The sequence below is a fragment of the Myotis myotis genome, unplaced genomic scaffold, assembly GCF_014108235.1.
Source record: "Myotis myotis isolate mMyoMyo1 unplaced genomic scaffold, mMyoMyo1.p scaffold_m19_p_18, whole genome shotgun sequence".
NCBI lineage: Eukaryota > Metazoa > Chordata > Mammalia > Chiroptera > Vespertilionidae > Myotis > Myotis myotis.
The window spans coordinates 37,913,034-37,935,440 of record NW_023416322.1 but is presented as its reverse complement, the minus strand read 5'-3'; the positions used below and the strand labels follow the sequence as shown (position 1 = coordinate 37,935,440).

General features: G+C 50.0%; 2 protein-coding genes, 1 long non-coding RNA gene and 1 other non-coding gene across 6 annotated transcripts in view; 1 reads left to right on the top strand and 3 right to left on the bottom strand.

Moving 5' to 3' along the window:
- Positions 1-8,174, top strand: part of GNAI3 (G protein subunit alpha i3) — a 47,691-nt gene extending 39,517 nt beyond the window's left edge. The window contains exon 8 of the mRNA XM_036344379.1: positions 5,744-8,174. Coding sequence (XP_036200272.1) covers positions 5,744-5,961 — 218 coding nt within the window. The 3' untranslated portion in view covers positions 5,962-8,174. The remainder of the gene's footprint in view (positions 1-5,743) is intronic.
- Positions 3,518-3,651, bottom strand: LOC118673825. The gene has a single exon (XR_004973497.1). It is a non-coding gene; the product is annotated as a U11 spliceosomal RNA (small nuclear RNA).
- On the bottom strand, positions 4,284-13,145 carry GNAT2 (G protein subunit alpha transducin 2). The gene is made up of 8 exons (XM_036344381.1): positions 13,028-13,145; positions 11,566-11,608; positions 10,021-10,162; positions 8,957-9,114; positions 7,567-7,695; positions 7,246-7,375; positions 5,997-6,150; positions 4,284-5,351 (listed from the first exon to the last, which is right to left on the bottom strand). Exons 1-8 carry the CDS (start codon positions 13,143-13,145, stop codon positions 5,161-5,163), a joined length of 1,065 nt encoding a protein of 354 aa, XP_036200274.1. The 3' UTR covers positions 4,284-5,160.
- A 2,854-nt stretch (positions 13,146-15,999) lies between these two features.
- Positions 16,000-20,010, bottom strand: LOC118672654. 3 transcript variants are annotated; one of them, XR_004973165.1, is made up of 5 exons: positions 19,689-20,010; positions 18,279-18,468; positions 17,978-18,056; positions 16,874-16,995; positions 16,000-16,631 (listed from the first exon to the last, which is right to left on the bottom strand). It is a non-coding gene; the product is annotated as an uncharacterized LOC118672654 (long non-coding RNA). The 3 variants fall into 3 exon arrangements; XR_004973166.1 differs by having other exon boundaries at positions 16,000-16,995; positions 18,266-18,468; XR_004973164.1 differs by having other exon boundaries at positions 16,000-16,995.
- Between the last annotated feature and the right edge of the window lie 2,397 nt (positions 20,011-22,407).

Here is a 22,407-nt window from a genome sequence, read left to right as displayed (position 1 = left end):
CCTGGCCAGTCTCCTCTACCTTATTAATTCAGCCTTGCAACAGATTTCACCTCCTGGCATGAAAATTCCGAAGACATTTACAGGTTTTGTAAGTGGATCTTGAGATGCCATTTTTATTTTGGACAGTTAGATTTCTAAGTGTAGTTCAGTGTATTGTTTTATTATTTCCACTAATGGATTGTTCTTTTTCACAAAGTGCTGCATTCTAAGAATAGATGGACCACATTTTTAAAAACTGCTCTCTTGTCTTATTTATTTCTTCTTCTATCTATTGGTTTTATTACATGCGTATTTTAGAGTATTTAAAAATAATCGCAGGTTCTTCCAATTCTTTTGCTCACCTTAATTGTGTCCATCCATCCTTGCCATGGCTCTCCTTGTGGTGGCCGTGACTTGCTGTGGACACTGGTTGCCTGGCCTGGCTAAGCACTCCATCTGCTTACCTATCTGCTCAGCACAGCTCTGGAGTTTCCTGTTGCGGAGCTCCTTGCGGGCTGGCAGTCACGTAGAAGCTAAAGTTAGTCTCATGCCAGTTAAACCCTGCCTTCGGTTGATTTTTCCCTTCCAGATGCTCAAAAAATCACAGTGAGTCCTCTGCTCATTTATAAAACCTAAAACAGCACTTACTCCCTTCCCTCTTATCACTTGTGAAACTTTTTAGATGTGATACTGATGTGACTTAGTTGGGTTTTTTTTTTTTAATGTTTTTATTGACTTTTAGAGAGAAGGGAGAGGAAGAGAGATAGAAATATCGATGAGAGAGAAACATCATGGATCAGCTGCCTCTTGTATGCCCCCTACTGGGGATCAGGCTAACCCGGGCATGTGCCCTGACGGGAATCAAACTATGACCTCTTGGTTCCTGGGTCAATGTCCACCACTGAACCACACCGGCTGGGTGTGGCACCGGCTTTACCAACAGAGTTGTCTCAGTTTCCCAGTACTCTTCTCCAGGCTTCACAGTAAAGTGAGAGATGTGAGCTTGACCAACCACAGTTCTCGGCGTGGCTTCATGGCCATCCCCACACAAGAGAAAGCCAGCTGTGATCTTGCTGTCTGAGCTACTGGGAAGTAAAGGAAGATTCGAGGCCCTGAGGAACTGCCTTCCAGGATGGTCAGGATCTTTGTTCGGTGCCTTTGTTTAGGTTTTAACCCCCTGTCCCCACCCCCACCCCCACCCCACACACACCTGCAATTTTCTCATAACCTTTTATGAGTTACTTCTACTGAGGAACACGTACTTCTGAACAAGTCCGGGCAGGACAGGGCAGTTTTCCTGGTTCTGCGTCAAGCCTGGGTCAGGCCTGTCTTCTCAGGAATAAGGTAGTGAGGAATGTCACACAGGAGCAGGTAGCGGGGAGGCACGGTGAAGATGGGGACATTCCTTGGCCAGGCTACTTTTTATTTGCCAGTAAGAAACACTTTTTGTACATGACTGAGAGTCTCTAGTTTTTACACAAAATTAAGACAAAACAAGAAACTGGGACTTGTAAACATTTATCTCACTGCATTTATTTATGCGTTGGAAATGGAAAGATTCACACACCACACTAAAAATAAAATCCTGTGACAAAGCTAACTGTAAATGTAATGCCATGAATCTACCGTTCATGGATGAAGAGCGCAGCTAGCCTAAGCTGGAGTGAAAGTCTTTTCTGAGGCGCCTGGGACAGGGTGGGTAAGGGGAGTGAGGGAGGGTCCGGTAGTAAAGGCTGTGTGTGCCCGGTGCTGATGTTTGCCTGAAGTCTAGTGGGAATCAGCAAGGTGGCAGCGATCATAAAACAATTAGCAAGGACACAGCGGGGACACACCATCTCCGTGTACGAGCATTCGCTAAGCTGTGAGGTTTGAGAGCTGGAATATTAAATTTTGTACAATTGGATTTTTCTATCTCCTAACTTCTATTATCCTCTGTGTGTGCCCATATTCCATGTATGAGAGATTCCCCCAGGAGACATAACAAATCACAAGAAATTACCTCTTCTAATTGTTCATTCTTGCTCATGTAGGATGAAGGTCCTGAGGCCCCAGAATCTTAGGAGGTTGGAGAGTTGTTTTGTGTGCTGGATTCTGTTTTCCCCCCGTTTCCAACCAGCTACGAAATCTTTTGGTCTTATATCCCTATTCTGTGAACTAAAAGTGGGCTTAGTTATATCTCCCAACTCTGATGTTCCATGGTTCTCATCACATAGAAATGACATTTAAAGGTGCTTTGTAAATATTCGTGATACTCAAGACTACACTGCAGAGTCCGTAGCTGCTCATCTTGTCTCAGCATCTCAATGTCCCATATTCATTTTAAAGACCTGAAATGAAGTTCAACTCTATGCGGAGCAGGTGAAAGGCCTGTTTTTGTGTGTGTTAGTTTAAAATATATTTTTTTTGTTTTCAGAGAGGAAGGGAGAGGGAGAGAAAGATAGAAACATCAATGATGAGAGGGAATCATCGACCGGCTGCCTCCTGCACCCAGGCATGTGCCCTGACCGGGAATTGAACCATGACCTCCTTGTTGTAGGTTGATGTTCAATGAAAGGTCTTTGTTTTATTTTCTGTTCACACCATTGCTTACTTTTTCGTGACCAGAGGGCACCAAAAGGTTGTCAGTTGATTCTTGGTCAGGATACGTGCCAGGGTTGCAGGCTCAGTCCCCAGTGCGGGGAGCGTGCAGGAGGCGGCTGATGGATGTTTTGCTCTCACAGTGATGTTTCTGTCTCACTCACTCTTTCAAAAAAATCAGTAAAAAATCTTTTTTAAAAAAAATTCCACAATGTGGTATGATTGGGGGGAAGTGGATTAAGTGGGATACATTTGCATGGGAGGCCTGTGTGACAGGTCACAGCTGCAGCGAGGATTCTAACCCTGTGCTTCGGAGCTGCAAAGACAGACCTGTACTCAGTGTGTTGGCTTCCTTTGTAAATCTCCGAACTTAATGCCATTTAAATATCCTGAGAAGGGCCCATAGGACTCATTAGACTGCCAGAGGGATCCATAGCCTATATAATAAAGAGCTAATATGCTAGTTAGACTGGACGGTGGGCCGACCTTCTGGAACAACCACTGGGCAGGGCCGCGAGGCAGCCGCGCTGCAAGGGCCGAGCCCCGTGCACAAATTTCGTGCATTGGGCCTCTAGTACAAAAAATCAAAAACCCAAAAACCACAACAAAAACCTCAGAACCCCTGCATGTAGAATTAAAGCAAACAGGTAAGTCATGGTTGGAGCAAGCCATTTAGAAAAGTCCCTGAACAGCTCTTGGATACAAGAAGTCTTACCCCAGATTTTTTCTTTAACTTGAGTTTCGGTTTGTTTCCTTTTTAAAAAATACTTTTTTGTTGATTTGGGAGAGAGAGAGAGAGACAGAAACATCAATGATGAGAATCTTTGATTGGCTGCCAGTGTCGGGGATCGAGCCTGCACCTGGGCATGTGCTCTGACCTGGAATCAAACCTTGACCTCAGCCACTGAGCCACGCCGGCCAGGCTTTGGCTTAAGTTTTTTTTGTGAGTGTGGTTTTTTTTGCGGGCGCCAGGACCAACGATCACCAGCTGCCCAAGTACCAAAAAATTATGCTTCCGAAATCTCTCGATGTTGATACCGCACGGAGAGCAATCAGGCTGCTCTGCATGTGCCACTCACGACAAAAGCCCTTTTTTTGGCTTAAGTTTTTAAGTGGCAGTAGGCAGAGTAGTTTTCCTTCATTCTCCCAAGTTGGTTTCTTTTCAAGGATTCAGACTAGTGAATGAATCCAATTTTAACAGCTGCAGTGTCGTCTTCAGGGTGTTTCAAGCTCATATGGTTCCCTAGTATCAACACTGCTGGTAGCAGCCTCGGTGTGAATGTGTGCTTCTGGCAAAGAGTGTATTTTCATTTTAATTGACACGTTCTTCGAGATACTAAATCTTGCTGCCAAGAGCCTTCCTCACTGGTAGCTGTAAAAATGCTAAATCCACCCTTCACCGCTCCTGTCAAGATAAATGCAAGCTGCGTCTCCCCTCGAAGGCGTTGAGAGGAATAATTTGCTTAGTGGTCTGTTTGGGAAGATGTTTCCAGCCAGACGTTACAGGGACCCACCCAACTGCAAAGATGTTTATTGTCTAAAACAAGATCCGCTGCCTTTTTTTTTTTTCTTTTAATATAGTTTATTGATTTTTTTTACAGAGAAGAAGGGAGGGGGACAGAGAGCCAGAAACATCAATGAGAGAGATCGATCAGCTGCCTCCTGCATGCCCCCCAGTGGGGATGTGCCCACAACCAAGGTACATGCCCTTGACCGGAATCGAACCTGGGACCCCTGAGTCCGCAGGCCGACGCTCTATCCACTGAGCCAAACCGGTTCGGCTCGCTGCCTTTTTTATTATGAAACAAATAGCAGTTGAAATGAGAATTTTAGGATTGCTCACTTGTTCTAGATTCTATGGTAGAGGAGTAGCAGCAATAAAATCATTAATACTCCAAGCTTACTTAGAAAGTATCCTGTATAGCTGAGAAACAGTTACCTATAGATAAAGGGAACTCGGTCTTTTGGGGGGCAGAGGGGTAGTCTGCTTAATAAAATGATTGTTCTTCTATATGTGCCTTCAAAACTAACACCTCTATTCAGTGATCTGGATGTCTGAGCTAAGGCACATAGAGGGAGGTCTGTTAGTAAAAAGGGGTGGTAGGGTTATCAAGGTTTTGTTTTTAATTGATTTTTGCTGTTTTGCTTGGGCTAGTTCATCAAAAAACCTGGTATTGCTTGTCATAAATGGCAGCATTTACATAGGATTTCTTTCTGTGACTCTAACCACAGAGCCTTTCTGTGCCTTCCCTGCAGTTAGGTTTGTGATCATCAGAAGAGCCCCGTGAAGTAGTAGAGGAGTTCCCTTCACTTTACAGGGGAGGGACTCGAGGCCCGAGAAATGAAATGTTTAAGTTTTGCCGTGAGTTGCAGAACCGGTCCTGGAGCCTGGGTCTTCTGGCTCCTGGCCTCGGGCTCTTTAAACTCACTGGCTACGCTGCTTTGAAAAGAATGTGAGAGAGACCGTCCAGGCATGTATACCTCGCCGCCAAGGGAGCACGCATTCATTCCCCATCTCACGGTGTCGTGACCGGACATTTTCTGCTCAAAATCGCCCAGATTCCAAGCCCGCTCGTGGAAGATGCACGTGGGAAGTGATGGAGATTAGAAGAGCCCGCAGTCCTTGAGGTTTTCTTTGATGATAATGTCTGTAACTGCGTCAAAGACAAATTTGACGTTTTGCGTGTCCGTAGCGCAGGTCATGTGACTGTAGATTTCTTTGACATCTTTTCGCATGTTGAGGTCAAGGAACTGGCTCTTGATATAGTTCCCTGCATCCTCATAAGAGTTGTTCCCTGGTTTTCCAGAAAAATAGTGAAGAAATGGGGTAAATTAACCCTTAGTTGCTCACTTACTTTTTAGGTGACTGACTTGACCCTCAAAGCGTTACAAGTCAAAACAAACGCTGTTTTGAAGGGAAGGCCCCTCCTGTATTGCACTCCAGAGTTTCTCGCTTGAGTTGAGCAAAGTAATCGAGGTGAGAGCTGCCTATGTCTCCACCCTTGGTTTCTGGTAGATTCTGTTGGAATAGGCAGTCGGTGGCTCTCCTGCATCTGACATCTGCTCTGTTCCAGAGACACCTGAATGTAAACCTAGCTCTATCCACTGAGCTAACCAGCTAGGGCGACGATTCTTTCTCATCATTGGTGTTTCTAACTCTCCCTCCCTCTCCCTTCCTCTCTCAAAGCAGTAAAAATAAACTTGAACAACCTGGAACTGGAAGCCCAGGTTTCTCAGCTGAGGCAGCCAAGTGTCACTTGGACATCACAGAGCTCCCGAGAGGAAGGAGAGCTAAGGGAGAAGGAGTCATCAACTTGGCACAGACGGGGGTTACTGAGTGCTCCTCAGAGACAAGTCCCTTCCTGTCTCCTTGCTGTGGGGAATGGCACCACCAGTCATCACTAAGAAAGCCTTACCTTGTCCCCAGCCCTGACACTTACCATCATACTCTGGGAAGCAAATGCTGAGATGCACCTTCTTGATTTTTTCCTCAAAGAGGTCCTTCTTGTTGAGAAAGAGGACAATGGACGTGGCCGCGAAGAACTTGTGGTTGCAGATGCTGTTGAACAGGTGCAAGGACTCATGCATACGATTCTAGGGGAGGAAAGACAGCAGAGACACCAGGCTGGGCTTATGGGATGGGTGTTTACCCCCTGCTCTGGGAGACACGAGTGCCAAATGCCAAAAGCAAGATAAGGAACAGCTTCTCTCTCTAGAACAGCCAACAGACTCTGGCTTCCTCCTGCTCTTCCTATCCTGGCCGTGTGACGGGGAGGATCATCGCGCTTTTCTGGGTCTGTCTCCCTATCTCGTATGGTTATTACACAGGTTAAATGAGGTCATGTATGGAACGTGCCCGTGATCGTAAAGGCCATGAATGTCACGCAGGTCTTTGGGAGCCAGGGCACACTAAGGATTGTGACATCCACACGCGCTACTGACCCAGGATTGAGACTGGGCCTTTGTTAGCATGTGCCCATTTGCGTCTCCAGGATGGGTTTTCGGGTTTTTTTTGTTTTTTAATATATTTTATTGATTTTTTACAGAGAGGAAGGGAGAGAGATAGAGTCAGAAACATCGATCAGCTGCCTCCTGCACATCTCCTACTGGGGATGTTCCTGCAACCCAGGTACATGCCCTTGACCAGAATCGAACCTGGGACCCTTCAGTCCGCAGGCTGACGCTCTATCCACTGAGCCAAACCGGTTTCGGCTCCAGGATGGTTTTGATGGGCTTCTGTGATGGGGTCCCAGGTCTCAGTTTGGGCAGGAATGTAAATGGTGCCGAACAGTGAGGGCGGGAGAGCCCGGTGCTACACCACAAGCACTTCTGCCACTTCCTTCTCTGAGCGCCACTGAGCGAGGAGAACGGGGGCTGTGTGTCTGCAGAGCCCAGAGGGGCCCGGGCCAGCCTGGTCTCGGGGAGCAGGCCACTGGGGTCTTGAAGGATGCTCTTAGCTAACTTGGCTCCATCTTTTCATCTAATGAGAAAGAAAACAAACGTAACGTGCAGCCTTTTGTCATTGCTAAGACTCCTGCAAAACCCTGTCAGACCTCGTAGACTTGAAGAGGTCTTGGGAAATGAGCGGCCCTGTGAGACGTTTCGCCAGAAGGTATCTAGGGTGCCCGGATGGAACGTGATCTAAGGAGACGGGAGAGAACCTGGAGCAGGGGCTAGGAGGCCACTCACCACCTCGTCGTCTTCCACCAGCACCATGTCGTAGGCGCTGAGGGCCGCACAGAAAATGATGCACGTGACTCCCTCAAAGCAGTGGATCCACTTCTTCCTCTCCGACCTCTGCCCTCCCACATCGAACATCCTGAGGGCGGAAAGCTGTCCTCCAGGCATGTGCAGGGATGGCCCCCAGGTCTGGTGTCCACCCCCAGGGAGGCAGCAGGTGGCAGTGAGAGGGACAGGGCAGGACACTGATTTAGGTGGGCTTTAGTGAAGGTCAGGACGCACACCGTGCCCTCTGATGTCAGAGGTGCTTTCAGGGTACCACGTTCTCACCTGAAGTTCAAGTCTTTGACGGAAAACTTGGTCTCGATGATGCCTGTGGTTTTGACTCTGGATCGTAGCACGTCTTGCTCATTGGGGAGGTAGTCGGGGGCCGCAATCCGGTCTAATTGGTTCAGGTAGCTAGAGAGCAGTGGTTGGCATCGGTGACATTAAATTTTCACAGCGAAGGCCAAGAAAGGTCAAGAACCTTACCCAAAGGCATACAACTAACTTGGCGGTAGAACCAGGACTAGAATCCAGATTGTTAAAGCCCTTCAGGTCCTTGGGTCTCCTCACCAGAGACAGTGTGGCGTGGGCTGGGGGCCACGTCCGTTTGAGGCAGCGGTTCCGCCCCATTGAAGTCACGTCAGGTAACTTCCATGCATTTCCCCTGGCTAAAGGGTTTTCTAGACTCTCGAATGAGGTGTGGTGGTTTTAAAGGTGCCAGGAGTTCCATCAAAAACATAGGAGTGGGTTAGGAAACTAGCACACATGAGACGCGAGTCACTGCAACATTTATATCCTGAATCTTGAATGAGTTGGAACCGTTGACATATTGGGGAAACTTGAATGAACACTGACTTGGCTACTTGATGACATTAAAGAATTTTAAATATTTAGTTGTAGTGATTATGTTGTGATTTATTTTTAAAAAGAGCCCTTATTTTTAGAGATACATAATGAAATGTTTAGGATGAAATGATAGGATATCTGGGAGTTACTTCAGTATAATCCAGTGGGGGGATGAAGATAAAATGAAATAAGAGTGGCCATGAGTTGATAACAGTGAAAGCCTGGTGATGCGTTGTATTATTCTACTTTTGTATATGTTTGCCAGTTACCATTTTTTTAAAAGTTCAGAAAAGAAGGTGGTGGCAGGAGGAAGGCAGATGTGAAGTGAAGGGACCGAGAGAAAGAGAGAAGGAAGGTTAACACCGGTTCCTACTGTATGCCAGGAATTTCACGTTTACATTCTCATTTGAACCTGGCTGGCGTGGCTCAGTAGTTGAGTGTTGACCTGTGAACCAGGAAATCACGGTTTGATTCCTGGTCAGGACACATGCCCAGGTTGGGGGTTTGATCCCCAGTGTGGGGCGTGCAGGAGGCAGCCGATCCATGCTTCTCTCTCATCATTGATGTTCTATCTCTCCCTCTGCCTTCCTCTCTGACATGTAATAAATAAATAAATTAAGCAGTAGGGAGCGTGGGAGCTGTGGCCCATGTCCTGACCTAAAGGCATTCCGTTCCGAGCACAAGTAAAATACCACTGAGGCCCAACAGGCAACAGGCCAAGTTCAGTCCCTGGGTCTCCCAGCTTTCAGTGCCTGGAACTTCAGGCCAGTGTGATGTCTCCTAGGAGGTGACAGACGCCTCATCCCGCCCCGTCCCCAGCGAGCCTTACTAGGCCGCCGAGTCATTGAGCTGGTACTCCGCCGCTCTGTCGAAGCAGGCCTGCACCCCGCCGTCCTGCCACAGCCTCCTGATCACCTCCACCAGCTCGGGGGGCATGGTGCCCTCCTCCAGGGAGTCGGCCAGGTTGTTGAGCTGCCGCCCGTCATCCTGTAAGGCAGAACCCTGGCTGAGAACCACAGGGAGTCCTGGCTTCCCAGGAGGCCTCTGGGAATTCTGCTGGAAGGGCAGCACTTTGCGTCGCTCCCAAAGCCTCCTGAGCCGGAGGCAGTGTCCAGGGCAGAGTCCACCTAAGAAAACACTAATTTCTGAGTGGGCTTCTGAGATGCAGAGGGTGGCCACGCATCCAGTCCTGGGGTGCTCGGCAGAGGGCCCAGGGGCTTCCTCTGGGTGTCTCCATCCTCCACCCTTAGGCCAGAGCATGCGCCCCAGCACGTGCCCTCTGCTTCGTGGAGACCGCGCATTCGCAGGGCAGACTGACGGAGAGGTGGGCACGAGGGAAGGCAGCAGCCTGTCACCTTTGTGAGGTGTAGGAAAAGGCCAACCCTGGAACGAGGGGTTGAGCTTGTCACAGTCCCATGGCCGGGCGAGGAGCCCAAGGAGCTATTTAAATGGTAAAGTAAGGCAAAGAACATTTACGGTAAAGGTAGGGAGTGCAGCCCAGCTGGCGTGGCTCAGGGGTTGAACATTGACCTAGGAACCAGGAGGTCATGGTTCGATTCCCAGTCAGGGCACATGCCCGGGTGGTGGGCTCGATCCCCAGTGTGAGGCCTATAGGAGGCAGCCAATCAATCATTCTCATCATGGATGTTTCTCTCTCTCTCTCCCTTACCCTCTGAAATCATTAAAAACACATTTTTTAAAAAGGTAGGAATTGCATGCTTCTCCAGATGTGCACTCGCCTTCCGAACTAAAAAGATTGGAAACTCAGCAGGTGGGATTCTAGTTACACCAACTTTTCGGACCTGTGGTTCCTCCCAGCCTGTTGGCCGCTGGTCTGCTCCTTGTTAGCCTACCTCTCCCTCCAGGCTCACCCCCATCCCGTCGGGCACCCACCGCACAGCTCAGCTGGGCATAGTCGATGCCCAAGGTGGACATGGCGCGGACGATGGCCAGGATGGACTGCAGCACGTTGCCGTAGATGACGGACTTGTACTCCAGGCATTCCTCCGGCGAGTAGCCGTCCTGGTGAATGATCCTGCGGGAGTGCACCCAGCCCTCAGCGGGGCCTGAGCAGCCAGGCCTAGGGGCTGCAGATCTGGGGGGCTCTACAGCAGTGCTTCCCAGTGTGGGCACACGCCCCACAGGGGGGCAATTCGAGAATGGGGTATTCACAGTGCATTTTTTTCATTTCTTATGGTTCTAGGGGCCTCATGTACAGTATATAAATATATATATTGTGCCCTGGCCGGTTTGGCCCAGTGGATAGAGTGTCAGCCTGCAGACTGAAGGGTCCCAGGTTTGATTCTGGTCAAGGCACATGCCTGGGTTGCGGGCTCGATCCCCAGTAAGGGGCGTGCAGGAGGCAGCCAATCAGTGATTCTCTCTCATCATTGATGTTTCTATCTCTCTCCCTTTCTCTCTAAAATCAATAAAAATATATAAAATATATGTATATATAGTATTGTGATATATTTATGCATTTCAGTTCTCTGTTATATGTTTTGAAACTTTGCTATTTTTTCATATCACTTCATATTTTTTTAAACAATTTTCTAGGGTTTTCTTCCTCAGTACTTCAGCTGTCCTTTTGTTCTTTTTTTTTTTTTTTTTTTTTAAATATATATTTTATTGATTTTTTACAGAGAGGAAGGGAGAGAGATAGAGAGTTAGAAACATCGATGAGAGAGAAACATCGATCAGCTGCCTCCTGCACATCTCCCACTGGGGATGTGCCCGCAACCCAGGTACATGCCCCCGACCGGAATCGAACCCGGGACCCTTCAGTCCACAGGCCGATGCTCTATCCACTGAGCCAAACCGGTTTCGGCCTTTTGTTCTTTTATTTTTGTCTTTCACGGGTGTCATGTTCTTTGGAAGCTTGTTTAGACCAAGTGAATGGCCTTTTAAGCTTCCTCCACGTGAGTAGGATTCACTTTTTGAATAGTAAGAATTCTAGCCCTGACCGGTTTGGCTCAGTGGATAGAGCGTCGGCCTGCAGACTGAAGGGTCCCAGGTTCGATTCCGGTCAAGGGCATGTACCTTGGTTGCGGTCACATCCCCGGTTGGGGGTGTGCAGGAGGCAGCTGATCGATGTTTCTCTCTCTCATTGATGTTTCTAACTCTCTATCCCTTTCCCTTCCTCTCTGTGAAAAATAAATAAAAAAACATATATTTAAAAAGAAAAAAAAGAATTCTGTCGGGAGGGTGGGGGGGCATCAGGGTTTTAGAGATGATTAGGTGGGGCGTGGCCTGAAAGGCTTGGAACCACTGCTCTAAAGGTTCATAAGAACCTGATCTCTGTTCCAGAGTGGAGAGTTAGAGGGGCTTGGGTCCCTTCTATTGACATCAGGGTTCCTTAAGGCCCAGGCGCCCCTCCCCCCCTCTGCCGGCCCTGCCACTCCCGCGCCCACCCCGTCCTCTGGGGCTTCGCTCACTCACTTCATCTGCTTGACGATGGTGCTCTTCCCCGACTCCCCGGCCCCTGTGGGAGAAGTGCTCTTGCTCCAGATGTGCACCAGCCTCCCCCCAACCCCTACCCCTGTCCGCCCCTCCCCCCTACAGGGCACAGCACGGGGAGGAGGGCCTGCCAGCCTGAGCTCAGGCCATGGACAGCAGGGTCCTCGCTGTGGGCGTCTGGGTGGGCGTCTGGGCTGGCGCTTCTTGGTTGGGGAGGGGTCTCCCGCGCATTGAGAGTGTCCAGCAGGGTTCCGGGCCACCACCCACTGGCCGTCAGTGGCACTCCATGCTGGCAGTCGTGACAGCCACACGTGCCATCAGACATTTCCAGATGTCCCCATGGGCGGGGGCGGGGCAGCCTCCTTGGAACCCCGGTAGTCGGGAATTCCTTGACCACCCCCTTCTCTCCGACCCTTTCACTCAGGAGCGAGAACTCGGACAGGATTGGAGGGAGCTGGATCCCTTCACTGAAATGCTGTTTTTTTCCATCGTGGTGTTTCCTTTATTGACAAAAATGCGCTAATATCCTCCTTCACGCTCCGCTCTCCCTCCATCGACACCCACAGCCCTCCGGCCCTCCCCCCGCCTGGGCTGCTCGCTCTAGTCTGAGCGGCTTATCCTGAAGGTGGAAGAAACTGATTAGGCTTAAAAGATCCCAGCTGGCCATGCTCTTCCCCTGCCTCCCTCCTCGGGGCCCAGGGACAGAGGTGTGCTCCTCCAGGGCGTCCCCAGGGCCGGGCCACACGCCCGCAGGGTGGGGCGGGCCTGGGCTTGCACACCTGCCCAGCTGCCCTCCGCACGGCCCCACCCACCCGGCGGCCACTGTGGTTTTCCTGAGCCAGGTGGCCGAGCTCTACTGTCTTGGCTCTATTTACAGCCGCGACTAGTGTCTGCCTGACCACCCAGGTGCTGGTCTCTCTTCAGCCCAAACCCCTCATCTGCTTAGGAGCTCCTCAGGGTAGCAGCCTCCAGCTGAAGGCCCGGCCTCCCCTGGGGCGCCTGCTCCTGCTGTTTCTACTGAGAGCGAGGAGCCGGGCCTGGCAAGTGGGCCCGTCCCTGCACCTACATGACACCGACGGTACACAAGGCAGGCCTTGCACGTCCGCCATCCTCCGGAGTCCTGGGCTCCGAGTCCTCTGGCTGCGTGTGGGGCCCCGTCCGCAAGCCCCGAGGTGTTGGGTTGGGTTAGGTTCAGAGATGGGCGGGGCCATCCTGGCCCTGGTTCTGCTCCTGGTCCAAAGACTAGCAGAACCATCCCAGCGGAGCTTTGGCACCTGCATCTAGAGCTCCTGACCCCCCAGCCCGAGACTGGAATGGGAGAGGGACAGTGACCTGCCTGTCCTCCCGCCTGTGGGGTGGGCTGGAGCCCATCTCCGCCCGGACTCCGGCTAAGCTGGACGGAGCGGGCCTTGTCCTTCCCCGGCTCATCTCCCCACCGCCTCACCCAGCAGCAGCAGCTTGACGGTCTTGGCCTCCTTGTCTGCGTCCTCCTGCAGCTTCCGTTCTAGCTCCTTGGACCGCTTGGCCAGCTGTCTGTCCTCAGCACTGACTCCGCTCCCCATCGCCCCCTGTCTCCTCTGGCAGCTTCTCCTCTGGGGTCTCCGGGTCTGGGAGGAGGAAGGTAAGGGAGCAGTAAACTGGGGTGGAGTGTCAGATCCGCAGGCCTGAGAGGCGGGTCTGCAGGGGCCTGGAGAGGGAGGTCTCGTCCCTGCCCCAGCTGGAGAGCTGCTTAGGCTGGGGATTGCGGCCTTTACATCCAGCGCTGTGATGGCCAAGCCAATTAAGAGCTCAGTATGGCAAAGGGCAAAGACTCCGTGTTTCTGTGACCAGGGAGGTAGCCCGCTGGGTTCGGACACGAGAACAGGGTGCGGGTGCCCCTCCTTTTCAGGGGCTGACCCCCTAAAAGTCTCTTTCACAGAGATTCTGGGGTCTTGTTTCAGGCACCGAAGCACACCCCTCCATCTTCCATCACCGCAGGCGGCCCTGGCGAGGGCTTTTTGTTTGGGGAGCTGCCCTTCCTTGGGAAGATTAGAAATGTTTTTTCCAGCCCGGCTGGCGCGGCTCAGTGGTTGAGCCTTGATCTATGAACCAGGAGGTCAAGGTTGGGTTCGAGTCCCGGTCAGGGCACATGCCCGGGTTATGAGCTCAATCCCCAGTGGGAGGCATGTAGGAGGCAGCCGATCAATGTTTCTCTCTCATCATTGATGTTTCTCTCTCTCTCCCTCTCCCTTCCTCTCTGTAATCAATAAAAATACATTAAAAATAAAAAAGAAATGCAGACACTGAGGCCTTACCCCAGACCTTCTCAGAAGCTCCCTTTTTGGCAGGATCGCAAGTGATTTCAAGGACAGGGAAGTGCCGCCGGGGAGGCCAGGGCCTTGGTGTTCCCTCGCACCTGCCTAATGATGAGACTCACCTGAGTGCTTGTATTTCATCAGAACCCCGGTGCCACCGATGGGAAGGAGATCATCTGATTTAAAAGATGTTCAAATGGCCAAAACCGGTTTGGCTCAGTGGATAGAGCGTCGGCCTGCAGACTGAAAGGTCCCAGGTTCGATTTCGGTCAAGGGCATGTACCTGGGTTGCGGGCACATCCCCAGTGGGAGATGTGCAGGAGGCAGCTGATCGATGTTTCTCTCTCATCGATGTTTCTAACTCTCTATCTCTCTCCCTTCCTCTCTGTAAAAAATCAATAAAATATATTAAAAAAAAAAAAAAAAAAGATGTTCAAATGTTATACGTTTTTTAAAAGGGTGTGCTTTAGGATCCATAAGTTCCAGTAATAATGCCAATTCCAGAGCCTGAGCAACTGTATTTTACACTAATATAAAGAGTTATCGTCACATGGCAAGTTTGAAAAGCCCTGACCCAGAACAGTGGTTCTCAACTTTTGGTATGCATTGGAGTTGACGTAAAGAGCTTTAAAAAAAAAAAAATACTGATTTAATTGGTCTGGAGTGCAGTCCAGACATGAAGATTTTTCTTTCCTTTTTGAAATAAATATTTTTTTATGGATTTCAGAGAGGAAGGGAGAGGGAGAGAGAGAGATTGAAGAGAATCATTGATCAGCTGCATTCTGCATGCCCACCCCCCCCTTCCCCCCCACCACCACCATTCTCCCCACTGGGGATCCAGCCCACAATCTGGGCATGTGCCCTGACCGGAAATTGAGCCTTTACCTCCTGGTTCATAGGTTGACGCTCAACCACTGAGCCACGCCGGCTGGGCCAGGCATGAAGATTTTTAAATTTTCTCTATGATTCTAATGTGCAGCCAAAGCAGGGAACCATTGAGCTCAAAGGATTTCACTTTCTCTGTCCTTTTAGAGCTGGGACAGTGCAGCGGTGGCCTGTGGGACTGAGAGGGGGAGGTAGGACCTCGGTCTCCCACCTGCCAGGAACCCTGAGCACCTGCCGCCCCGCAGCTGCGTATCTGGGGATCTGAGAAGCACTGGGCCTGGGCCCAGACTCTCGGGGCTGATGGAGAACTAGGCAGCCACCAAGGTGCCGCCACAGTGACCGTGTTTTCCCAGCCAAAAATGGACACGTGCTCAGCGACAAGGGAAAACAGGAGAGTGCCCTTGAAATGGTGACTGTCCTGGAATCTTGGCTGTAAGGTTTCAGTAATACCTGCCCTAGCCCACCAACAGTGTTGGCAACTTACACCGGGGCCAGAGCTGTGCTGTGCCCTGCACTATCCACAGCAAGGAGCAGCCAGGGCCTGTACTAAACAGTTTGTGGGGCTCAGATCAATTCATTCTCACAGTAACTTCAAGCTGAGTGCTCTTGTCCCCATTTTACAGGCCGGATAACTGAGACTTGGGGGTTAAGTCACTTGTTCAAGGTCACAAAGCTTAGTAAACAGACATACCACCTTCTCTTTCTATTGCCCTCGAATAAGCGGCCAAAGAAAGAACACTTGGGGGGGAAAAAAAAGACCACGGCAAAACAGGCAAACGCAGGATCTTAATCACAGCTGTCCGTGCCTTGTTAAAGGAACCTGACTTGTTTCACAACCGGGGAAAATGCTTAGCTTGTTCCTTTTTCAGCTGCCACCTCTGCAAACTTCCGTGCTGCTTCTGCATGCTTCCTGCTTGCTGGCTCCCCTTCCCCACGACTAAGCTGAGCAGGGGAACTCCTGATCCTCACCTGGTCTGCTTGCACAGACCCGCTACTGCGCTTGCACCACGCGGACGCCGGTGGCCTGCCTCGGCCTCCAGCTCCTGTGCCTTCCCTGTGGCAGCTCTCCGTTATCATCGCATTTGGGTTCAGTGCCCTGGTGGAGTCAGTAGAGCATGTAGGTGCCATTCCCATTTCAGAGGGGAGTGAACAGAAGCAGAGAAAGGTGATCCTCATAGTGCTAATGGCATTGGGGTTTGGGGGTTCCCCAAGATAGAAATCGAGAGGAAACCCCAGAGAAATTTCCAGACAGATTTTATTAAGCTTACACTTGAGCACAAGGAAAGCAGTACGGAGCTGGCTTCATGGCTGGCTCTGTTTGGCCGCTTTTATAAGCTGGGGACAAAGCGGGCTTGTGCAAAAAGAAAGATGGGCTTGCTGGGAAAGGCGGCTTGTGAAGGGTTCAGGGGGTGGAATTTAACGTGTCAGGGTGGGGTTACTTCCTCCTTCTTTTGGGTTGCTTGGCAACTATCTCCGGCCTGTGCTGTGCGGGCAAGATGGTGGCATTGCTCATTATCGCCACTGCTGGAAGGTTGCATAGCGGACAGACCTTGATCAACTGAGCATGCCCCAGATGTGGTTTCGACATCGTCTGGCCACCTGGTTTTAACTTGTCTTCCTGGCCATCTGGTATTTTTTCATTCCTGGGCCCAAGTCCTTATCCTGCCTCATTTCCCCCGGGAGGTTTTATCCTCCTTATTCTGAAGGGATTAGGGTCAGAGGTCTCCGGTGACTGCTTCCTGCTGAGGGAGGACTACAATTCTCTCGCTGTCTCATTTGAAGAGCAGCAAGGGCTCGGGTCTTCCTTGTCCGGGATGGGCTGGCGGCCTGGCATGACCATCAGCTTCATGAACATGGAACTGTTGCCATCTGGAGGAGACAAACTACGAGAAGGTTAAAGAGACCAGGCCCAAATACCAGTGGGAGTAGAAGGACCATTGGGGCACAGAGGGGAAAGCCAGGAAAGTGAAGGCAGGTCACCATGAATGGATTCCCAGATTTGATTTGGGTTGTGCTTTTTTTTCTTCTCTTTTTTTTTAGCAAGATTTTGCATTTATTTTTCAGTTTTGAGTGGTTGCTTGCAACCAAATGAACAAATGTTTTCAAAATACCAAGAGCTTTATGTTGGGCAGGTCCTCAGCGTTCACAGCATTTATCTCAGCTCTGGAGTCCTCTCAGCAGCCGATACAGCAGCATTGTGTTCTGACTGAGTGCTGGTGTTCAGGGTATACTCCTTTAAAAAAGAAACATTTTCATTGACTTCAGAGGGGAAGGGAAGGGACAGAAAGATAGAAACAGTAATGATGAGAGAGAATCATTGATAGGCTGCCTCCTGCACGCCCCCCTACTAGGGATCGAGACTACAACCCCGGCATGTGGTCCCGACCGGGAATCGAACCAGAGATCCAGAGTCTATGTGTGTCTCTTTTAAACATGACATTCCAGTCAAAGCCTCTTCAAAACTTTCCAATTGTGTCCCATTATAAAGAGAACAGATTCCTATAGGATTTATGCCAGTAGCCATATTCCCATGAAAATAATGATACTCATTCAGAATTTCCGAACTTCTGTGGGATTAGGTAGAGAGAAAAATATAAATGTTTCACTATTATCTACAGAGATATAATTTACCAAACTGTTGTAAGTCATAGGTAGTTTAAGAGAAAACAAGCTTTCTTATACCCGGAAAGCAAAAAGGTTAAAAATCAATATTTCCAACAAAAAGTTATAAAAATTACAATCATTTTCAGTTCATTCAGCCCCATAGAGTTAATTCTTGTTTATTTGGTCACCTGCCAGTGTTCCCTAGCATTCTATAGATCCTCATCCAGTGTAAAGATCTGATCCAAAAATTCTTAGAAACCTGAATTTTAAAATAAGCCAGAGTCCTCTCCATGTATCTTCCTGGAGATGAAATATATTTGCAAAAGCATCAGACTCAACAATGACTGTCATTAAAGGACAAACATGTTAATGAGGTGGTAACAGAACCCAGGGAGGTGTGGGTTGAACTCTGACCCTTTGCCATGTGGATTCCTCTCAGGCACTGACAGAGGCGACCCCCACAGGCTCCCATGGCCAGCTGTCTGCCATGTCCCATGAAAGCCCCCCCCCCCCACCCCCGCAGGAGTGTGTGAAATCCCCACGTCCCTGGGAACTTGCTCCAGGGACGCCAGGGAGAGAGCTCGGGGTCAGAAGGAGTGTGCTGTGCTCACCAAGAAGCGTAAAAGTCAAACCATTTAAAACAAATAACAGCGTGGGACGAGGTGGCCGAGTGGTTAAGGCGATGGACTTCTAAAACAAATAACAGAAACAAACAACATATTTCACTTACATGCCTACCTGCATTCACACCCCCCCCCCCCCAAACAGTCAATACTTTCAGGTTTCATTTGCCAGCTTTAGATCAAATCTAAAACCAGTTTCAAGTTAAAAACAAAAGTCTACAGCCTGGTTGAGACACAGACTTAACAAATAACAGATACAGTTCCAGGATCAATTACCTCATTTTCTCACCGTAAAATGAAAGCCCTGTTGGTCAGCCTGCAGGGTCAGCGGGGAGCACGCAGGTCCGGCTCTGGCACAGCCAGCTCAGGAGAACCTTGGCGATCGCCACTGGCCAGGGTCACTCCACTGCGGGCCGAGCGCTCACTCAGGACGACGTCCCTTCATAGTTACCATTTAAAAAAATTTCTTTAAAATATATCTTTATTGATTTCAGAGAAGAAGGGGGAGAGAGAGAGAGAGAGAGAGAGAGAGAGAACATCACTGATGAGAGAATCATTGACCAGGCCTCCCACAATTCCCACTGGGGATCAAGCCCACAACCTGGGCACGGGCTCTCAACGGGAATCAAACCTGGGACCCTTCAGTCTGCAGGCTGATGCTCTGTCCACTGAGCCAAACCAGCTAGGGCCATCGTTACCATTCTTTTTGATCCCCAAGAGAATATTGGGGCCAGACCACATTGCAAAGGAAAACCAATATTGAATTTTTTTAGTGTTGAAGAGAGTAGCCCAGCAAGTAGCCAGGGTGTCAGTAAGTCCATCTCCTTGTGTGGAAACAGGTACACAAACAGAACACAAACCAATGTCTGGGACTCTAACCTGAGACCCTGTGGACGGACAGAGGGAAACAATCTGTCTGCCCAACAGTATAACTACAGGGGGACTTGAACCCACTTTCAGGAACGCAAGGACAAGGCAAAACAGTCGCCGGGGAAGAGAAAAGGACAAACTGGCCAGAGGAGAGGCCTAGGAGCATCGGAGACAGACTCAAAGGCCCAGGTTTGACCCCTCGTGACGTGTGCTCTGGCTCTGTCCTGCTGCTGTAGGGACACGAGGGGTCCCGCTGAGTTGCCACGAAATGTTACCAGTGTTGAGGTTCTCAGATTCCCCAAGACAGAAATTGGGAGGAAACCCCAGAGAAATGTTCCGACAGATTTTATTAAGATCGTGCTCGAGCACAGGGGAGGCAGCACAGAGGAAAGGGAGGCCCTCTGACCTGGCTCCAGGCTGGCTCTTCGTGGCCCAACCTGACCAGCTGTGCAGGAGGAACAGTGGTTTTCACATCTTCTGACCACGGTCTCCACGTGGCTTCCGGGACACTGGGTATTTTTCCATTCCCAGGCCCACGTCCCTGTACTGCCTCAATATCAATAAACGACTTAGCATCAGAATCAGCTAGCCCTCAGGTGCCCTAGTTCACAGCCCTTATAACCAAATCCTTTTCAGTGAAAAAAAGAACCACCATTTCCGAATGAATTTGACCCTGTTTCCTGAGCTGAGGGGCGATCTCAGGATCTTCTTACACCCCGTGGTGGGGACTTGAGTACAGCTTTGTCCCAGTTGGAGTGGGACAGGGGAGAGAGAGATGAAGAACGGGGAACTGCCTTCAGGTCCACAGGCAGAGGTGGGGTAAACTCACAGAGAAACAACTTGATTGAAGGAAAACTGTGCAAGTGCTGGAGAATTCAGAGCTGCTGCAAGCTAGTCTCCACCCCGGGAGGAAAGGCAGCAATTCACACGGCGGACTGTCCGACTGCTCAATTCTACAGCAGGAGGAAGGAGGGAGTGACGGTAAATGAACAGACTTTCGCCAAAGAAGCAGAACACAGTGGAAATGGGGGACAGGCATTTCCGGGAGAGGAGAGAGCGTGAGAAAAGGAAGGCATGAGGCCCAGGGTACACAGTGTGCTCAGAGAAGCCTGGGAAAGCCCTCGCCGGTCTGGCTCAGTGGATAGTGTTGGCCTGCAGACTGAAGGGTCCTGGGTTCGGTTGATCCCTAGTCGGGGCTGTGCAGAGGCAGCTGATCATCACTGATGTTTCTATCTTTCTCCCTCTCCCTTCCTCTCTGAAAGCAATAAAAAAAGTATTTTTTTTTTTTTTTTTTTATAAAGAGAGAAGCCTAGGAGGTCTGATGTGACTGGATGGAGGAAAAGAGTGAGGTGGAGGGGAGGCCGGGAGCTTCGGACAGGAAAGGGAAATTGGGGCTAGCCGGTGAGGGCCTTGAAGGACAAAGTGTTTGGCGAAAACTCGCGGGAGACTTATAAACAAGCACAAATGGACACAGCTGCGAGGTGCCATAAACAACGCTGGGTGCCTGGGATGGGGGTGGGCAGCTGCTGGGACAAGCCGGGAAACTGGAGCTGAATAGCTTGGTTCCAGAAGGATCTAGGCATGGAGTATGGTTTGAGAGATGGTGCTGGCCCAGGATCTTCTTGAGGCCGAACGTGTTCTCTACTGAGTCTCCTATCTGCAGAGGGTGGTCTGGCCCAGAGGGAAGGCTGACGCCACACATGAGCTCAGGCCAGACGGAGCTCAGAGAAGCAGATCTTGGGGAATGAAGAAGCGCACCGTCGGGGGCCTGGGCGCGGGGGAGCCATGTAAGGGCCATGTGGTGAACGGGCTAGGAGGGGAGGAAGCTGTGTTTAGAGCTGGGGTGGGATCCCAGAGGCGCCAAGACAACATTGACACCCCAACATGAAAAAAGCCCAGGCCATAGGGGATGGCTCACTCCTTCATTTCCCTAACTCTGTTCCACGCAGACAGGGACACCCCACGGAGATTCTTGCTGGTGTGTGTAGGTGGGGAGATTGATGCTTAGCTGTAATCAGGGCAGACTTCCTAGCAGAGACAGCTCACCAGATGGCCTGGAAATGGGGAGGGTGACAGGGTGAAGGGTGTGTTGCACGTGGGACTAGGGAGGAGCGTGAAGGAACTAGTGAACCGGTTTGCCTGGGTAGGATGGAGGCAGGGATTGCAAACTATGGGCTGCTTAGGTAGGTAAATAGGTAGGTAGGTCTGGATTAAGGGGGAATCCTAAAGAGACCTGGCCCAATGCAAGGTACCACCCCTTAAAACTATGTCGAAATTTGCATTTTATCAGAATATAGTTGGCATTCTACGGGGTTACCTGGTGCTTGATTTTTAATTCTAAAACGTATTGTACTATTTATTGTTGGGAGCCCAACAGCCTTGAAATGCCTAAGGGCTCCAAGACCAGTTCAGTCTGGGGTTGAGACTCAGGAGGGTCAGTTGGGAGCGGGGGATGGAGGCTGTTAAAGATTGTTACAGACTTGGTTTTTATTCCCTTTCCCTTGATTATACACGTAATGAATATGGTCATTTTTAAATGCAGATAAGTATAAAGAAGAAAATAAATACAAGCCATAATTCTGCCACTCACAGGTAATCATTTGTGAATGTTTTGGTGTGTTTATTTCTTATGTCACGCAATTAGGGCCATACCATGTGCACCGATTTTAACATCCATTTTTTCATTTCACTTTACATTGCAAACATTTCCACCTGGGTAAGACATTCTCTGAGGATCATTTGTAATGGCTGTGTTTCACTGTGTGTCTGTGACCTATCTGAACATCCCCTTACTGTCCCGCCTTTAAGCGGCCAGCCCTTCGTGTGATAACCATCGCAGAGACTAACAACTTCATGCATGTTTTTTATTTTTATTATTTTTAAAAATATATATATATATATTTTGTTAATTTCAGAGAGGGATAGAGAGACAGAGGCATCAATGATGCCTTCTACTGGGGCATGTGCCCTGCCTGGAAACCCGATCTGTGGGTTCATAGGTCGATGCTCAACCCTCAACCACTGAGCCACACCGGCCAGGCACTGGCAGCTCTTTTTAGAAGCACAATCCCCTGGAAAAGGAGATTACTGGGTCAAACAAATGAATTTTTAAAAGGTTCTTGATCTTACATTACGCAATGGCTTTCAGAAGATTCCGTCAATGTTTATGCCCCCAGCAGTGTATGTGTGTCTCTCAGCTCACTAACTACTCTTGCCTATGTCAGGACTCCCCCCTCAACCTTTCCTGATTCAGTGGGTGAGTGCTCTCTCCTGGTCCTATTTTTACTCGTATTGATTCTTTGTGAGGTGAGCTTTCTCCCCCATGTGTACTGAGGCCTTTGTTTTTTTCCGTTTGTCCAGCGTGGGGAGCAGTAGGCAGGGGTCAGCGGAAGTGAGGCCCGTCGCAGGCAGGCTCGGCTCAGTGTCCAGCCTGCAGCCCGCAGAGAGATGGGGGCGGCAGAGTTCGGGAAGGAATTGGCTGTGGGGGTGGTGAGAACTGGGAGGAGCTGGACAAGCAGCTTTAGTACAACTGGGTGTGGGGGGCAAAG